This window comes from Tupaia chinensis, unplaced genomic scaffold (genome assembly GCF_000334495.1).
Source record: "Tupaia chinensis unplaced genomic scaffold, TupChi_1.0 Scaffold000270_1, whole genome shotgun sequence".
Taxonomy (NCBI): Eukaryota; Metazoa; Chordata; class Mammalia; order Scandentia; family Tupaiidae; genus Tupaia; species Tupaia belangeri.
The window spans coordinates 4,255,001-4,273,216 of NW_006159750.1; the positions used below are offsets into that span (position 1 = coordinate 4,255,001).

Here is an 18,216-nt window from a genome sequence, read left to right on the forward strand (position 1 = left end):
GCACTTTTCACAATTGCTAAGACATGGAACCAACCCAAATGCCCCCGTATGGATGAATGGATTGAAAAACTGTGGCACATATATCCTATGGAATACTATTCAGCCATAAAAAAAAAAACCTGGCTTTTGACAGAAAATGGAAGAATATGAAAGATTTACTGCTGAGTGAAGCAAGCCAGGCTATAAAGGAGAGACACTATATGTCCCCACTTAATATATACCAAGTATCCGCACTCTATAACTGAAACTGATGGGCTAAAGGATGTACAAACACAAGAGATGGGTGTGAATGCTAGATGTGGTGTGTGTGGAGGAGTGGGGCCTGGGGAAAAACATTTGGAGGAGGGATTCGGAGACAGCATTGTTGAGACAGGGAGGTAGTGTTGTTATATTTTGATCAACTGGACCGGGGAGAAATGTTCACATATTGATATGATCACCTTGTAAGCTAAATAATGTGATTGAATGTATTTAAAAAATGTAAATAAAATTAAAAAAAAAAGAATTCCAAGAATTATCTTTGAAGTAGTATCTTATCTGGCAATACAGCTTCTATCTCTTCAACTTCTCCATACCATTTACCTGGTTCTTGAGTTATAAACACATCTCTAATCCTTGTTAAAAAATCAGAAAACAAGGCCCAGTCTGGTGGCAAGTCATAGAAAATTGAATTGCATGCAAGAAGCTATGTGACTGACCACAGATCCAGATCCCAGTGTCAACTTGAAAACATACCAGCTGCTTGCGCATGTGCCCAAGATCTTGGGTTGGAGCGCCAGAGAAAGATCATGGTGTGATGAGACCCTGTCTAGGGTGCTTCTCTCCCACTCCCTCTCAGGGGTGCTTTTCTTCCTCTCACTCTGTCGCTCTGTCTCGCACACACACAGGCACACGTGAATAAAATAAATAATCTAGAAGACCACTGCTTGAGGTTATTAAAGTTACAGATTCCACCAAATATTCCATTCTACCCCAATTACACCCTACTCAATGCAGAGGGTGTATCAAAGCACTAGACAGTTGGCAACATTATGATTAAATCCAAACTTTGCTGTAATTTAAAGGATCAACTGAAAGAGTGGGTTTGGTAACATATGTACCACCTCAAGAGGATCCTAGAGCAAATTAAAGTGCTTACTTCACAGTTCTTTACTTCTCAAACCCAGGGAAATTCAAGAATGAGCATACTAACTAACATCAAGCGCCTCTGGGGCTGCAATAGCAATCACCCAACAGTTTGTGTTTCTGAGGAGAAAAGACTGGCAGGTGAAGAGTACATAGAGGGATCCAGAGTTAGGTTTTCCTTTCATCTCTCAACCTTTCTCTATTTCACTCTTGTTCCTTCTCTTCTAAAACTTCTTAAAGTCAACTGTCTCTGGATCAATAAATGCTATGGTGGCTAAGGCACTGGACTCCCACACAGCCAGCAATGGTTCGAGTCAAGGACCTGCCAGATTGAAAATTACACTGGGCGCATGTGCATGCATGTCCAAAATCCAGAGAGGAGAATGGAGAAGGGATTGTAGCATAGCTTATCCCCTTTGGAGGGTGATTTCTTACTTCCCCCTCTCTCTGTCTCTAGCAAGTACACACACCCAAAGGCAAAAAGTTTAAAAAAAAAAAAAAAAAAAAGGAAACTGTCTCAGTCTCTTTGTATGAAAGTGATATGGTTCAACCATGGAATTCTTTCCTTAAAAGAAATCTTCACGGAAGTTAAGATATAAAACAAATGAATATAGACTTGTTTGGTTCAAGCAATAATGGGAAACCAGGAGTTCACCCTGATCTGTCACCCATCCTTCCTGCCGCACAAAGAGAGAGGGTTCCATTACACACACTGAAAATGCATTACACTGGGAGTACGTGCAATTTCATGTGCTTTCTGCTGCTTAAGCGTTCATCCTATGGGATGACTTTGCAAGTTGTTTTTAACATAAGTTCAAAGTGAGACAGAATTAAGCAAATACAGCAAGCAGGTTCATTCACAAAGTTATAGAATAAGTGGAACTGTCATATTTATAGCAATTAGTTTCTAACATGCAGTATAAAACACAACAGAAACTATTAAAAATAAACATAAGGATCAGACATGTGAGAATCCAGCGACCTTAACCATCAGGCCACAGGCTGGCCCCATGTAATGTTTTTAAGATGGGACCAGCAGATGGGGTAACAGTTATATTCCTGGACTCCCATGTAGTCGACCATGGTTTGAGTCCTGGACCCAGCATCTTAAAACTCATGCTGGGCAGGAACCAGCAGTTAGCATAATGGCTATGTCACTGGACTCCCACGTAGTCGACTGCAGTTCGAGTCCCGGACCTGGTGGTTTAAATTCACGCCAGGCACATGTGCGTGCATGCCCAAGATCCCGAGAGGAGAATGGATGAGAAGGATTATGGCGTGGCCATCCCCCCTGGGGGGTGATTTCTCACTTTCTGTCTCTGTCTCTCTCTGTCTGGCGAGCGCACGCACCCTACAGCAAAAAGCTCTCCCAAAAAAAAAGAAAAAAAAAATAAAAACTCATGCTGGGCACATGTGCATGAGTGCCCAAGATCCTGGGAGAATGGAGGAGAAGCAATTGCAGCATGGCCACGCCCCTGAGGGGTGATTTCTCGCTTTCTGTCGCTCTCTCTCTCCAGCGAGCATATGTATCCTGTAGCAAAAATCTCTGAAAAAATAAAAGATTAAAATATATGGAACAGTCAGACATTGTACCATATCATAAATGCTCAAAACTTTCTTGTAAAGGAAACAGTATGACATGTAAAAACAAACAAATTTAAAATAAGCTTTTTAATAAATAAATAAGTAAACAAAAGGGCTGACCTTTTCAGAATATCGTTTGCCTGAGCTTCAGAAATATGTAAACCCAGTGATCCCACAGCAGCAACTACTTCTGAAGCATCTATTAAAAATATATGAAACTAGAAATGGAAAATTATTGACGATAACATGCATGATTAAGCCACTATGCAGTATATTCTGGATGGGAAATCACATTTTGTATGTTGTGACGATGCTTAGGAAATGAATGTAAATTAATTAATTTTTTAAAAGTGTTTCAGAAAAAAACCCCACAAAAACTGTTTTCCTTGAAATTAAAAAAATGCATTAAAAATACCTATTTGATGACTACAGTAAGCTATATAGCCCCAGCTAGGTACTACTTTATAGTATATTCATTCTACTCACTGAGGCTTATGCCTAAAGTCAGACTTGTGTTCATGGATATGTATATATCAGCTGCGCTTGCTATTGGAAATATTTAGATTAATTAAGATCTTTAGTGAATCAATAAATTGCGGGGCAAAAAAGGCATAGAAAGCAACCATGGATACCAGAGACAGTGTGGAAGGAGGGTGGAAGATGGCAGAGGGTGAGAGATAGAGAAGCAAGGATGGAAAAAAAAGCAAAATATACAGGAAACAAGAAATGGAAAATTATTTGTTAATGATAGCACATATGTTGGTTGATGTGCTTGAATGAGCCAATATACAGTATATTCTGGATGGAAAATCTCATTTTGTATGCTATAATGATGTATAGTAAATGAATGTAAATAAATAAATTTAAATGTAAAAAACTTAGTGTCTATTACTTCAAAAATACATAATGTCAAGGGAGCAGCATTGGCATAATGGCTATGTTGCTGGACTCGCCATGTAGTCGACTGTGGTTCAAGTCCCGGGCCCAGTGGCTCAAACTGCCTGGTGCGTGTGTGTTCATGTCCAGGATCCCGTGAGAAGAATGGGAGAAGGGATTGCGGCTTGGCCATCCTCCCTGGAGGGTGAATTCTCACTTTATGTTTCTCTTTTTCTCTCTTTCTGGCAAACGCACTCGCCCTATAGAAAAAAACCTCCAAAAAAGAAAGAAAGAAAGAAAGAAAGAAAGAAAGAAAGAAAGAAAGAAAGAAAGAAAGAAAGAAAGAAAGAAAGAAAGAAAAGAAAGAAGGAAGGAAGGAAGAAAGGAAGGAAGGAAGGAAGGAAGGAAGGAAGAGAGAGAGAGAGAGAGAGAGAGGGAGAGAGAGAGAGAAAGAAAGAAAGAAAGAAAACACAAATTGGTTTCCTTTAGCAAAAAAGAATATTTTAGGACCAGCAGTTGGTGTAATGGCTATGTCGCTGGACTCCCATGTAGTCAACTGCAGTTTGAGCCCCAGACCCGGTGGCTTAAACTCATGCCAGGCACGTTTGCGTGTGTGCCCAAGATCCCGAGAGGAGAATGGAGGAGAAGGGATTGCGGCATAGTCATTCCCCCTGGAGGCTGATTTCTCACTTTCTCTTTCTCTCTCTCTCTCTTTCTGGCGAGCGTACGTGCCCTATAGCAAAAACCTCTCAATAAAACAAAAACATAATGTCAAAAAGCTACTGTAAATTCAGTTACATCTTTAATTTGTACTTTATAAACCACAGTTGCATTTATAGATATTTATAAATGGTAGTACCCAGGTATGTGACATTACTTAGCCCACAAAATCCTTTATTTACATATAGAATCTCAAACTCTTTGTAATGACTCCAAGGACCCTAATGTTCCAAGCTCTACAGGATGGAATTTGCTGATTCATTCCTCAGCTTAACAATCAAAGTTTCTTCAATTGGAAAAGCTTGGTCCTATGCCTTATATACTGTTACAATCTTCAAACACTATATTCATAAATATTTTAATAATAATGTAACAACTGTCAATTTAATTATTTTTTTAGAGTTGATAAAAAAATATGCAAGTCATTCTGCTAAATGTGATAAAATTCAAAGATTAATGACTATCCTCAAGGCGTTTACCAGTTTGTAGAGAGATATTAATTATTTTTAAAAATATGGGAACCAGCAGTTAGCGTAATGGCTATGTCGCTGGACTCCCACGTAGTCGACCGTGGTTCGTGTCCCGGACCTGGTGGCTTAAAACTCACGCCGGGCGTGTGTGCGTGCGTGCCCAAGATCATCCCGAGAGGAGAATGGAGGAGAAGGGATTGCGGCGTGACCATCCCCCCTGGGGGGTGATTTCTCGCTTTCTGTCTCTATGTCTCTCTCTGTCTGTCTGGCTAGCGCACGCGCCCTACAGTGAAAATCTCTCCAAAAAAAAATATATATATATATATCACACTGTGTAGAATGTATGTTAATAAAAGAATTATGGGGACCAGCAAATAGCATAGCATTTACGTCGCTGGACATCCACATGGCTGACCATGGTTTGAGTCCCAGACCTGGTGGCTTCAAAATCACACTGGGCACACGTGTGTATGTGCCCAAGATCTCAGGAGGTGAATAGAGGAGAAAAGGTTGAGGCATGGCCATCTCCCTTGGGGAGTGATTTGTCACTCTCTCTTTCACTGTCTCTCTGTCTCTCCCTCTCTGTCTCGTAAGCATATGTGCCCTAAGGTAAAAATTTCTTTAAAAAATAAAAGAATTATGAATAATGTACAATAGAAGGGTAAACAAAGGGTGAAAAACAAGTCACACATGAAGTACACAAAAGAATAAACAAGAGACCACCAAGGAAATAAAAACATTTCAATAAAAGGTACAGTATGAGTAAGGTACACTTACTAATTTTAAAAGGATTTGTCGTGGGATCAGCAGGTGGTGTGGTGGTTAAGGCACTGGACACTCTCACATGGCCAACCACGGTTTGAGTCTCGGACCTAGTGGTTTGCTTTCTCACTTTCTCTCTCTGTGTGTATTTCTCTTGTCAAAATTTAAAAACAAAACAAAACAAAAAATGAGTAAATAAAATTAAAAATAAATAACTAAAAAAATTTGTTGCAAACTTACATGTAATTTTAGAAAACAGGACAGTAGGCATTTTGGGGAGGCAGTGCTTTGGAGGTGGCAAAAAGGATGCTTCTAAGATGCTAGTAATATTGTTTCTTAATCTGGATGCAATTATCATGCTGCATGTTCATCTTATAAAAATGTATGAAGCTCAAACATACAATTTAACATTTATTACATCACAATTTACTTTGTTGTGTGTATAGATCAATTAAGTCTTCCCCAAAAAATACTAAATTAGGGCCAAACTTGAAAATACCACAGACCCGAAAAAGCTCAAACAGAAGAGAAGCCATTTCAATCTGAGGTGTGTCCTGAGGTTTTCAGGGACCAAGGTGAATGAATCTCTACTCTGAACCCCATCTTCCAGAAAGCTCAGACAGGTAGGGCAACCTCTGTCTTCTCTGTCTCTCTCTCTCTCTAAATTTTTCCTTTCATAAAAAAATTTTAAAACACTTCTTCTCACCTCTGACTCTTCTTTCTCTTGCTTATTTCAGAAGCTATTTCAATCTGAGGTGTGTCCTGCCATGTTCATGTGATGTGCAAGTACACCATATGGTTTTCATATTTTGTTGTTAAATTTTTTTTTCCTGGGACCAGCAGTTGGCGAAATGACTATGTCACTGGACTCCCATGTAGTCCACCGCAGTTCCAGTCTCAGACCTGGTGGCTTAAACTCACACTGAGCGCGTGTGCGTGTGTGCCCAAGATCCCGAGAGGAGAATGGAGGAGAAGGGATTGCGGTGTGACCATCCTCCCAGGGGGTGATTTCTCGCTTTCTGTCTCTACGTCTCTGTCTGTCTGTCTGGCAAGCACACATGCCCTATAGTGAAAACCTCTCAAAACATTTTTTTTTTCCTTTTTAGTTATTTTTGTCTTTTTTTCTTTTCCTCTTGTTTTCTTTTCCTTTTTTTCCCCTTCCTTTTTTCACCTTACTTTCTCACTCTGTTCAGCCTCCACACCCTGAGTGTCTAGATAAGACTAGATGCATAGTAGTCAAGCATCTGAATACTATGGGTCATAGAAATTCTCAACTCTTACTAAACCTGTTGCCTGAAGGAAGAAAGTCCTCTTTATATATTTGAACTCAAAATCTCTTTCTGTGGGTACCATGTCGTGAAACAGTAGAGGAGAAAAACTGTCTCAAAAGTACCTTACAGGAAAGGGAAGCATATGATCTTATAGTTGCAGAAACCTTCTCTAAGTAATTAGCCAAAAGTGAATATACCACCAAATGTGCAATTCCAGGAGGAGAGAAAGCAGAGTGAGCAGCAGGGAGAAGTACGGAGTGACAGAGAGAGCGTGGCTCATCTCCTCCCACACGCTTCTGAACTCAGTTGAAACTCCGTTGTTCAGCCCAGGTGTACCTGTATCCTAGAAACTGTGAGGACTTTGTAATATCCAATTCAAAGGCAAAAGTGCAGGTTGCTTGATGAGCATCAGGGAAACAACTGCAGATAGAGTGTGGATCACCTCCTCCCTCATGCCTCTGAATGCTTAGAATTAACTCCAAGAAATTAGGAAAAATGTACAATCCATCAGATGACCAGAAACAACCACAGACGCACAAGAAATTTGAGAAACCAAGAAAATATCACTCCCCCGGGGGAAAAGAACAACCAACCCTTCATTATCCACAGACAGTGCAATGGAACTCATGGAAATGTCTGATAAAGAATTCAAAAGATTCATAGTGACAAACAAGATGCAAGAGAGGAGAGACAATGAACTCCAGAAGGTGCAAGAAAAAAGAGACAATGAATTCCAAGAGGTTAGGAATTTCTTTCACAATTTAAAAGAAGGAATACACACCATAAAAAAGAAGCAAATGGAACTGTTCAGAGATGAAGGCCGTAATACAGGCAATCAAAACCTCCTTCGAAAGTATTAAAAGCAGATTAGAGCATGCAGAAGATCAAATCTCGGACATTGAGACCAAAACCTCTGACCCAGAAAAAAATCACCAAAAAGACTGAGAAAATAACACAAAAAAATGAGCATAATATACAAGAAATACTAGATACCATTAAGCACCCAAATATCCAGATAATCAGTATCCCAGAAGGTGACAACACTAGTAAGGGCATTTATTGATAATCTATTCCATAAAATTCTGAAAGAAAACTTTCTAAAGCTAGAGAGACATTCAAAGATCCAGACCCAAGGAATACAAAGGACCCCTAATAGAATCAACCCAAGAAGATCTTTTCCAAGGCACATCATATCCAGATTGGCCAAATTCACAGACAAAGACAAGATACTAAAATTGGCAAGAGAGAAACATCAGGTTACTACAAAGGTTATCCCATCAGGCTAACATCAGACCTCTCATTGGACACAACATGAGCAAGGAAAGAATGGGGAAATATATTCAAAATGTTAAATGAAAAGTAATTTCAACTAAGAATACTAAACCTGACAAGATAATCCTTCATATGGGAAAAAAAAAAAAAAAAACATTCTCAGGTAAACAAAACCTGAAAGAATTTACCAACTGCAGATCACCTCTACAAGAAGTTCTGAAGGGAGTGCTTTACTAGGAAAACTAAAGACGCACAGACAGAAATAAGAGAAGAAAGACCAACCAAGGAAATGCTAGGGACAACTCTGGAAATATCAATAATAATATTGAATGTTAACTTCCAGGATTTTATTGAAAAGATTGGACCACAGTAACACTGCAAATTCAACAGAAGAGAGATTAATTACGTGAGACTGAACTGATGATATGGAATTTTATGACTTTTGACTAAAACATTAATAATTTTTTTACTATGCTCTTTTCGAGATTTAAGGATTTTGCTTTCTTTTGAGCTGTTGAAGGTTCATCAATTTGTTAAAATGGGTTTTTTTGCTTGATTGTATTTTTAAATTGAAACATAAACTTTTCTCCCTTCCCGACCCCTCTGGAATTGGAAAATACTTGGAAAGTATTCTTATTTTGTGGCAGAAGGGTTATGTGCATAAGTTCAATAATACCTGTTGCCTTACATCAGAAATGGGAAATACTAGTTTTGTCAGGGCTTTGACTGGGATGTCATATCTGAAGATATGACCAGAAAACTATGGAACTAAGGTAGATCTCAAGAAAGCCAACAGAAGCTCTTGGAAAAATTGCCTGGCACCATAAACAGTTCTGTCTGGTAGAGAGGATTAGAGAAGTCACATGAAAGAATCTGTACCAGACTTTTCCAGCCTAGCATTGTAATCAGTGGCAATTGCTAAAGAGCAGACACAACTAGAGGATTACCTTGAGGAAAAGTTTGAAGGAAGAAAAAGAGACTTATCTTTGCTAGCAGATGGTAAACCACAGAATAATTGATAGGTAGAATTGAGTTGGGAAGGTTCATGTGTGAACTGTGGCTGGGTGTCTGCTTCTCAACAGTTTGAGTAGATGACATGTAAATATTTTCTCAAAAATATTGGGACCAGCAGATGGTGTAACAGTTATGTTGCTGGACTTTCATCTAGTTGATCACGGTTCAAGTCCCAGACCCAGTGGCTTAATCCTCATGCAGGGCACATGTCCATGTGCCCAAGATCCTGAGAGGAGAATGGAGGAGAAGGGACTGCAGTGTGGCCAACCCCCTAGGGGGCAATTTCTTGCTTTCTGTCTCTCTGGTGAGTGCATGTGCCCTAAAGCAAAACTCTCTCATAAATAAATAAATAAATAAATAAATAAATAAATAAATAAATAAATTTAAACCATACTGTCTCTGTTGTAATAGAGTCACAAACAAAATTATAACAAATATTTTGAAAGTTATCTTTAAAATTTAGTTTTTTGGAAATTTTGAAAGTTGTATATTAACCATCAAGAACTATGGAGTATGAGCAAAAATTCTTTGATATGTAAAGTAAATGTTTGTGGGAAAACCTAAATTAATTCATTTTTTTTAAATGCCATTTAGCCTACTCTGACCTTGGCTGACAATTTCCCAATTCCGCCTTTGTTCAAGCTATGATCTATGCTAAAGAAATACTTTTTAAATCCCCTGGGGCACATCAAGCTCTTTCTGTATCATTTATATAGCAATAATCATAGTCAACCTTGTGTAGGGCTATGTATGTTTCTTTTTACTCCTCCCAAAACCATGTGCTCCTAAACACCTTCTTAGTGTGCTGGATCAATATGATGCTCTAACACCGTTTGCTTGAACTAAAATATATTAAATAATCCTTACCCTAAAAACCCTGAATCTTCAGGCAAAAATGTAGAAAATAAGTAACACAACACAGAATATAATCAAGTCCTATAGACTTCAAAGGGAATTCATGTTGCTGTCTTTAATTATATACACAAAATTTTCACTAAAAAGATGCTCTTAAAATGGGTTCAATGGGGGACCAGCAGGTGGCGTGGTGGTTAAGGCACTGGACACTCCCACATGGCCGACCTGGGTTCGAGTCCTGAATCTGGTGGCTTGTTTTCTCACTTCCTCTCTCTCTCACTCTCACCCTCTGTCTCTCTCTGGTCAAATTAAAAAATCAATGAATGAATAAATAAAAAGTAAAATAAAAAATTATTTTTAAAAAAATGGGTTCAATGGTATTACAGTATTTAGATGAATGAAGAGGACTGCAACCATTTCAGCATCATAATCCTAGGAATAACTGTAAAATATTCCACAGTGTATCAGTAATTTATTGATAAGTTACAAAGAATCTTAAAATTTAATGGTTTTAAAATGTATTTTATTTAGAGTATGCAATCTGAGCTTCAGTCGCCTGGTTGGTTCATTCGTTGGTCTTTCCTGGGTCTTCACATGAATGCAATCATCTGGATGCTCACCTGCAGCTGGCCAAGATGGTTTCAGTCACATGTCTGTCGCTCAGAAAAGAATGGGGGACAGTTGGAGACTAACAGGTGTCTCACTCTATGCAGTCTCTCCACCTGGGTAGCTAGACTTCTTTTCTGGTGGTTCAGTGCATTCAAGAAGAAAAGCCCCAAGGTACAAATAATTATCGAGTCTTGCTAATGTCCCAAGGGCTGAAGCAAGTCAATGGTCAAACCTAAGTCAACGTGGGAAAGGGCTACACAAGCAAAATTACTTAACCTTCCTAAGCCTTAGTGTCCTCAACTATAAAATGTAGCTCCTGTGAGGATTTTGTGAGATAAAAATAAGATACAGAGGTGAAGTAGCTAAACAGACATGGCAGATAGGAAGAATACAATAAATGTTAGTTCCTTTCCTTCCATTTCTTCAATATCCAAAAATTTCTCATTCTACAAAGAACCTAACAATGAAATTACATTTAATAATTACTTTTTTCATATTTTCAATAGCAGTCCACAGACATTTGACTCAACAGAGAGGGTCTCCGATACTTCTTGGTGAGAAGTTAAACAGATCGCATCAACTGGGGCTGATCACTTCACATTGAGTGCTTCCTGGTGATGAGTTTGAAAGTACACTGGCCCATGTGCATCCACCTGCCCTTGGAATTCACTGCATAAGGCCTGGAAAGCCTCCTAGGGTGTGAGCAGGAGGTAATAAAAATAGAAGCTTCTCTACTATTCACGTTTAACACATGGGATGGAATTAGGAGAATCTAAGAATAACAATGATGTTGAGAAGGACCAGAGTGGAAAGATCTTGTGCACTAATGGGACTGCAGGTAACAGAATCAACGAGGCAACAGATGCCAGAAACTACCCTGGTTCAGAAGCACTTGTACATGATGGGGAAAAGTGGTGGCATGTACATATGAACTGGAAAAGCTTAAAATAGTCTAGTATCACACAACTTTTGATTAAGCATGACACACACACACACAAAAAAAAAACATTAATTTCCTCGGGTTGCCATGACAAAGTAATACAAACTATGCAGCATGAAACAATAGGAATTTGTCTCATGGTTCTGGAAATCAGAAGTCTGAAATCGTGTCAGAAGAGCCGTGTTTCTTCCCTCTCAAGACCCTAGGGAAGGATCTGTTCCATGCCTCTCTCCTGGCTTCTGGTAGCTGCAGGTGTTCTTCAGCATGTAATTGTATCATTCCTGTTCAACTCTGTCATCGCATGGCAGTCTTCAAATCCCCTTCCTCTTCGAGTATCTGTTTCTGTGTCCAGATTTCCTCTTTATATGGACGCCAGACATAATGGATTAGAGCCCACCCTAATGATTTCATTTTAACTTGATTATCTCTGTAAAGATCCTATTTCCAAATAAGGTCAGACTCTGAGACACTGGGAATTAGGACTTCAACCTATCATTTTTTGAGGGGGCACAATTCAGCCCGTAACAGATAAGGTATTTTTCTGATTTTCAGAAAGCATCCTGGCCAAGATAAGTTAAGCTCCACAGAACCATGCTAACCAAAGCACCAGCAGCAGCGCAGAGAGCACGGCAGAGAGCAGAGAGCTCAATCAGAGCAGCATATCTGCTCCAGAGGCCACAGACCTCAGTTCTGCAGACAAGGTGGGCAGCAGCCGTGCCACCAGCAGTAGAGATTCAACTCTACCTACAGTTACGGCACAAATGCTCAGAATCGATGAAACCAGTGAGAATAGGGACGGTCATTTTTCCTAAAAGTAATTCCACAGAACTTTCGAGGCTGAGCTGTGATGTTCCAGCTTGACTTATCAAGGCAGAAATCAAACAAGCTATCATGCTTTACCACTATATCATTTTGGGATTTCCTTCTTGCTGTGGAACTTACTTGCTCAGGAAAAATATTCTCCATTACCACAATCTGCAAGAACTAATTGGCAGTTTTAAACAGAATAATAGTAACATTACATTTTTACTAATAGCATTCTTTTTGTTTTTTCTTTTTTTGGAAAGGTTTTTGCTACAGGGCGCACATGCTTGCCAGAAAGACAGAGAGAGACAGAAAGACAGAAAGCAAGAAATCACTCCCCAGGGGGGATGGCCATGCCACAATCCCTTCTCCTCCGTTCTCTCAGGATCTTGGGCATACACACACACGTGCCCAGCATGAGTTCAAGCCACCAAGTCCGGGACTCGAACCGCGGTCTACTATGTGGGAGTCCAGTGACATAGCCATTATGCTAACTGCTGGTCCCATTAATAGCATTCTAATTTCAGTGATTATCTATGGCTTTTCAGCTTTGCAAATTATGATTATGGTGGCAACAATCAGTAACAGTAACATTCCAGACAGCTCTAGAGTAAACTACAGGTTGAGCATCATGAAAGCAAAATCTGAAATCTGAAATGCTCCAAAACTGAAACTTCTTGAGTACTGATAGGACACCACATGTGGAAAATTCCTCAGCTGACCTCACATGATGAGTTACAGTCAAAACACTGCAATATCAAAGTACTGTGTAAAATAACCTTTATGTATATACAAAAAAAAAAAACCTGATTTTGCATTTAGAATTGTATCCCATCCTCAAGATACCCCATTATACATATGTAAAAATTCCAAAATCAGAAAAAGTTGAAAACCTAAAGCACTTCTGGTCCCAAGCATTTCAGATAAGGGATACACAACCTAGTACCAATCCTAGAGAAGCGGCAAATGCTGACCAAGTTTAACTATCAGATGTTTGTTAATACTTCTAAAGTTTTATTTATTTATTTATTTATTTTTTGGAGAGGTTTTCGCTATAGGGCGCGTGCGCTCGCCAGACAGACAGAGAGAGACAGAGAGACAGAAAGACAGAAAGCAAGAAACACCCCCCAGGGGGGATGGTCACGCCGCAATCCCTTCTCCTCCATTCTCCTCTCGGGATCTTGGGCATGCAAGCACATGTGCTCGCTGTGAGTTTTCAGCCACCGGGTCGGGACATGAACCATGGTCAACTACATGGGAGTCCAGCAACATAGCCATTACGCTAACTGCTGGTTCCCAATACTTCTAAAGTTTTTGAGTATAAGTTCAGTAAGAGGGCCCGGAAAGCCCTGACTTCCTCCTAGACAGTGAATGGGAACTTGGAATGCTGAGATTTGGGTATTAAGGGAAATGTGATTACTTCTGTACTCACTGGCTGCTAAAGTCTGAGACACCGAGGTAACACTTTGTTTCGCCCAAGAATCCATCAGTAGAATCATTTATATAAGTTTTCAGATATACTTGGAATTTTTTAGTCACCAAAAAATTAGATTTTATAGGACAGCAGTTGGTGTAATGGCTATGTCACTGAACTCCCATGTAGTCTACCGCAGCTTGAGTCTTGGACCCGGTGGCTTAAACTCACACTGGGAGCATGTGCACGCATGCCCAAGATCCCGAGGGGAGAATAGAGGAGAAGGGGTTGCGGCATGGCAAAGTGATTTCTCACTTTCTGTCTGTCTCTGTCTTTCTAGCGAGCGCACGTGCCCTATAGCAAAAACCTCTCAAGAAAAAGATTTTATACAACTTAAAAATATTGGGTTGTCAAAAAAAGTCATGTGTATTTTTTTCTGACTTTTCTGACAACCCAATATACATGCTTCTTAAATATCACATAATTAAGTTCTGATTATCCATTGATGTTTAGTTACATATGGATACAGAAGTCATACTCTATTTTTGGATTTAATCTCACTGATTTAAAGATTTGTAAGAGTATACTTTTCCTCTGCAAATCAGGATAGATATGGATTGTAGCACTATTCATAAGAGTAAAAGATTGGAAGTACCTAAATATCTAACAATATGGAATGACTAAATCATACTTAAATGGAGTATTTCATGGACATAAAAAAAATTGTTTAGAAGAATACTAAATGAAGTGAAAATGCTTATGATATAACATTAAAAAAAAGAACTGTACATATAGCGTGATAGGAATTAGAGAAGCGAAGAAAGAAACCAAGAAAAATACAGACAAAAAGTCTAGAAGAAAATTTAAAAATATACCCAAAATGTTAAAATTGATATCTAGGTAGGGTTACAAGTAACTTTTCACTTTCTTTGAGTATCTTTTCTGCTACCTAATTTTCTGAACCCGATATACTTTTATAATCAAGAAAAAAATAAATACCATTTCTTAAATTGTCATGATACTTTCAGCTCATAAATTGCAAAACAAACAAAAACAGAAAGACCTACTTGCTAAGTAAAGAAGGTTTAAATTTAGAATGCACGACCTTCCTCAACAGTCATTTTATTAAACAAATGCTAAACACATAGGAATTATAATACTAATAAGTATAGCTTATGTATTATTTTTAGAAATTTAAAAATTACTACTAACCAACTAGTAGACATAATTGAACTTTTGAGAAAATTGTAGGCTAGTTAAAGTACCCTTCAGTATTGAATTATTCATGTTAAGCTTACTGTGAACAAAACACACACACACACACACACACACACACACACACATATATATACCATCATTATTTTTGTCCAGACTTTTAAATGCCAACTTCATTTTTTTCTCATGGTCTTGAAGATACCGCACAAATTCTTCAAAGTCCAATCCTGAATCAAGATTTGTATCTCCAGCCTTCAAAATTTCCTTTAAGAAAGAAGAAACACATTGTGAAGACATAAGTAAAGCCAGTATATCATGCTAACATTTGCACATTTCCCTCGTACTAATTATGATTTCCATAAGCAACTGAGTTTTTCAGTCACAGCTACAGGGCTAAGTACATTGAATAATTTTTTTTTTTGAAATTTTGTGCAATCATAGAGTCAATAGCCATCATGCCATTCCAAATAATTATGAATCTTATTAATCTTATTAATACTTACCTGTGACAAACAATGAATGCCAAGTACCTCAAATGAATAAAGATACTAAGATATACAACCCTTGCCACAGGGACCTCACACCATGTTAACTAAATGTGATAAACTGTGAAATTCTAGTATGTCCTTTAGCTTAATGGTTTGAAACTTGGCCTTGTTAAGTAGGTATATGTTAAGTATATGTCCAAATTTCACTGGGGTCTTATGCATTCTTAAATATAAAATTTGGTGATAAATTTTTAAATGCACATCATCTGTATTTCCAGCAGACTTCTAGCTCATTGGTCACGTCTTGTTCATCTCTGCACCATCAATCCCTAGCATAAACTATGGCATGCTTAGGTCTTTAATATTTGTTGAGAGCCAGCTCTGTGGCCTGGTGGTTAGGGGAGGCAGTTTCCACATGGCCAATCCTGTAGTACAAGTCCTGGACCCAGTACCTTGAGAAACATGCCTGATGTATGCACATGCATGCCCAAAATCCCAAAGGAGGAGAGAATGAAGAAGGGATTGTGGAGTGACCATTATCAATGTGTGTGGGGGTGTGAAGGGGTGCTTTATTCTGTCCCTCTCTTGCTGTCTCTGTCTCCCTCAGGCCCACATACCCACCCTCTAGCAAAGAAAAAAACATTTGTTGAATTATAAACTAAATACTCCACGGTTCGAATCCTGAACCAGGATGCTTGAAATTCATGCCAGATATATGTGCATGTGTGCCCAAAATTACAAGAGGAAAAAGAAGGAGAAAGGGGGGTGATTTATCATTTTCTGTTTGTCTCTCCAGCAAACACATGTGCCCTTTTGCAAAAAATCTCTCCAAGAATAAAAAACTATGAGCTCAGCATTGGACTAGGTGCTAGGGGATTAAAAGTCAAGAAGATATAGGGACCAGCAGTTAGTGTAATGGCTATGTCGCTGGACTCTCACGTAGTCGACCGCGGTTCGAGTCCTGGACCCAGTGGCTTAAACTCACGGCAGGCGCGTGTGTGTGCATGCCCAAGATCCCGAGAGGAGAATGGAGGAGAAGGGATTGCAGCGTGGCCATCCCCCCCTGGGGGGTGATTTCTCGCTTTCTGTCTCTCTGTCTCTGTCTGTCTGGCGAGCACACGCGACCTATAGGAAAAACTTCTCCAAAAAGAAAAAAAAAATCAAGAAGATATATTCCCTTCCTTGAAGAAAAATACAGACTATCACTTGTATGACCAGACAATATGTTAGGTGACATAATGAGAAGGTATTCATTCAGTGAGGTTTGAAGGAAGTCAAGAGAGCCTTCACAGAGGAAAAGTGCTTGACCTGAGACTTACAGACAAAAACAGGCGCCAGCCGGATAGATAAACAAGAGAGGCTATTACAAGTTTAAGTGACAGTATATGAAAGAAGCCAGATATATATTAATTAGAAAAACAAAACAATAATAGGAGGACCAGCAGTTAGCATAATGGCTATGTCGCCATATAGTCGACCACAGTTCGAGTCCCAGACCCAGTGGCTTAAACTCACACCGGGCGCATGTGCGTGCATGCCCAAGATCCAAAGAAGAGAAAGGAAGAGAAGAGACTGCAGTGTGGCCATCCCCTCGGGGGGGGGGGGATTTCTCGCTTTCTGTCTCTCTGTCTCTCTCTGTCTTTCTGGCGAGTACACACGCCCTATAGCAAAAACCTCTTCCAAAAAAACAAAACAAAACAATAATAGGGAAAATAATAATAACTAATAGGTTTTTTTTCTTTTTTTTTCTTTTTTTTTTTTTACAAGAATAGAGAATTACAGGCCAATATCCTTGATAAACATAAATGCAAATCCTCAATAAAATACTAGCATAACAATTAAATGACACATTAAAAGTGAAATTTATCTCTGAAATGCAAGAATGGTTCAACATGTACAAATTAATAAATGTGAAACATCATATCAACAAAATGAAGAACAGAAATCATATTATGATCTCATTAGATGTAGAGAAAGGATTTGACAAAATTTAACATACTTCCACAATAACAACTCTCAGCAAATTAGGCGTAGAAGGAATGTACCTCAACATAATAAAGGCAACATATAAGAAGCCCACAGTAATTTTATAGTACATACAAGCTGAAAACCAGAAACCTTTCCTGTAAGAGTTTTAACAAGACAAGGTTGCCCACTTTCACCACTTCTATTCAACATAGTAGTGGAAGTGCTTGCCAGAGCAACTAGGCAAGAGAATAAATAAAAGACATCCAATAAAAAAGGAGAAAATGAAACTATCTTTGTTTGCTGATGACATGATCATGTACAAGTGACCCTTGAACAATGCACCAACTTTCCACACAGATGAAAATCTCGCTCCCAAAACTTAACTACTACTAGCCTACTGTTGACCTGATATTATAAATAATATCAACAGTCAATAACACATATTTTATATGATACATGTATTATAATACTATATTCTTACAATAAAGAAAGCTAGTAAAAATGTTAAGAAAATCTTCAGACTAGATAGACTTGAGTTGTGTGTGCCAGAAAGTTAATTTCAACTTAATTTTTTGAATAGCCATGATAACCTTCCTATGATTACTATGCATATCAAAAGGGTGGGAACTGGGACCAGCATTTAGCGTAATGGCTATGTCACTGGACTACCACGTAGTCGATCGTGGTTTGCGTCCCAGACCCGGTGGCTTAAAACACATGCCGGGCGTGTATGCGTGAGTGCCCAAGATCCTGAGAGGAGAATGGAGGAGAAGGGATTGTGGCATGACCATCCCCCCTGGGGGGTGATTTCTCACTTTCTGTCTCTCTG

At 38.9% G+C, this 18,216-nt stretch overlaps 1 protein-coding gene across 1 annotated transcript in view; it reads right to left on the reverse strand.

The window, feature by feature from the left end:
• Positions 1 to 18,216, reverse strand: part of LOC102488796 (calcium-binding mitochondrial carrier protein SCaMC-1) — a 64,591-nt gene that overhangs the window by 29,777 nt on the left and 16,598 nt on the right. Inside the window, exons 3-4 of the mRNA XM_027772273.1 lie at positions 15,055 to 15,195; positions 2,830 to 2,927 (exon numbers count right to left, since the gene is read on the reverse strand). Of these exons, the coding sequence (XP_027628074.1) occupies positions 2,830 to 2,927; positions 15,055 to 15,195 (239 nt within the window). The remainder of the gene's footprint in view (positions 1 to 2,829; positions 2,928 to 15,054; positions 15,196 to 18,216) is intronic.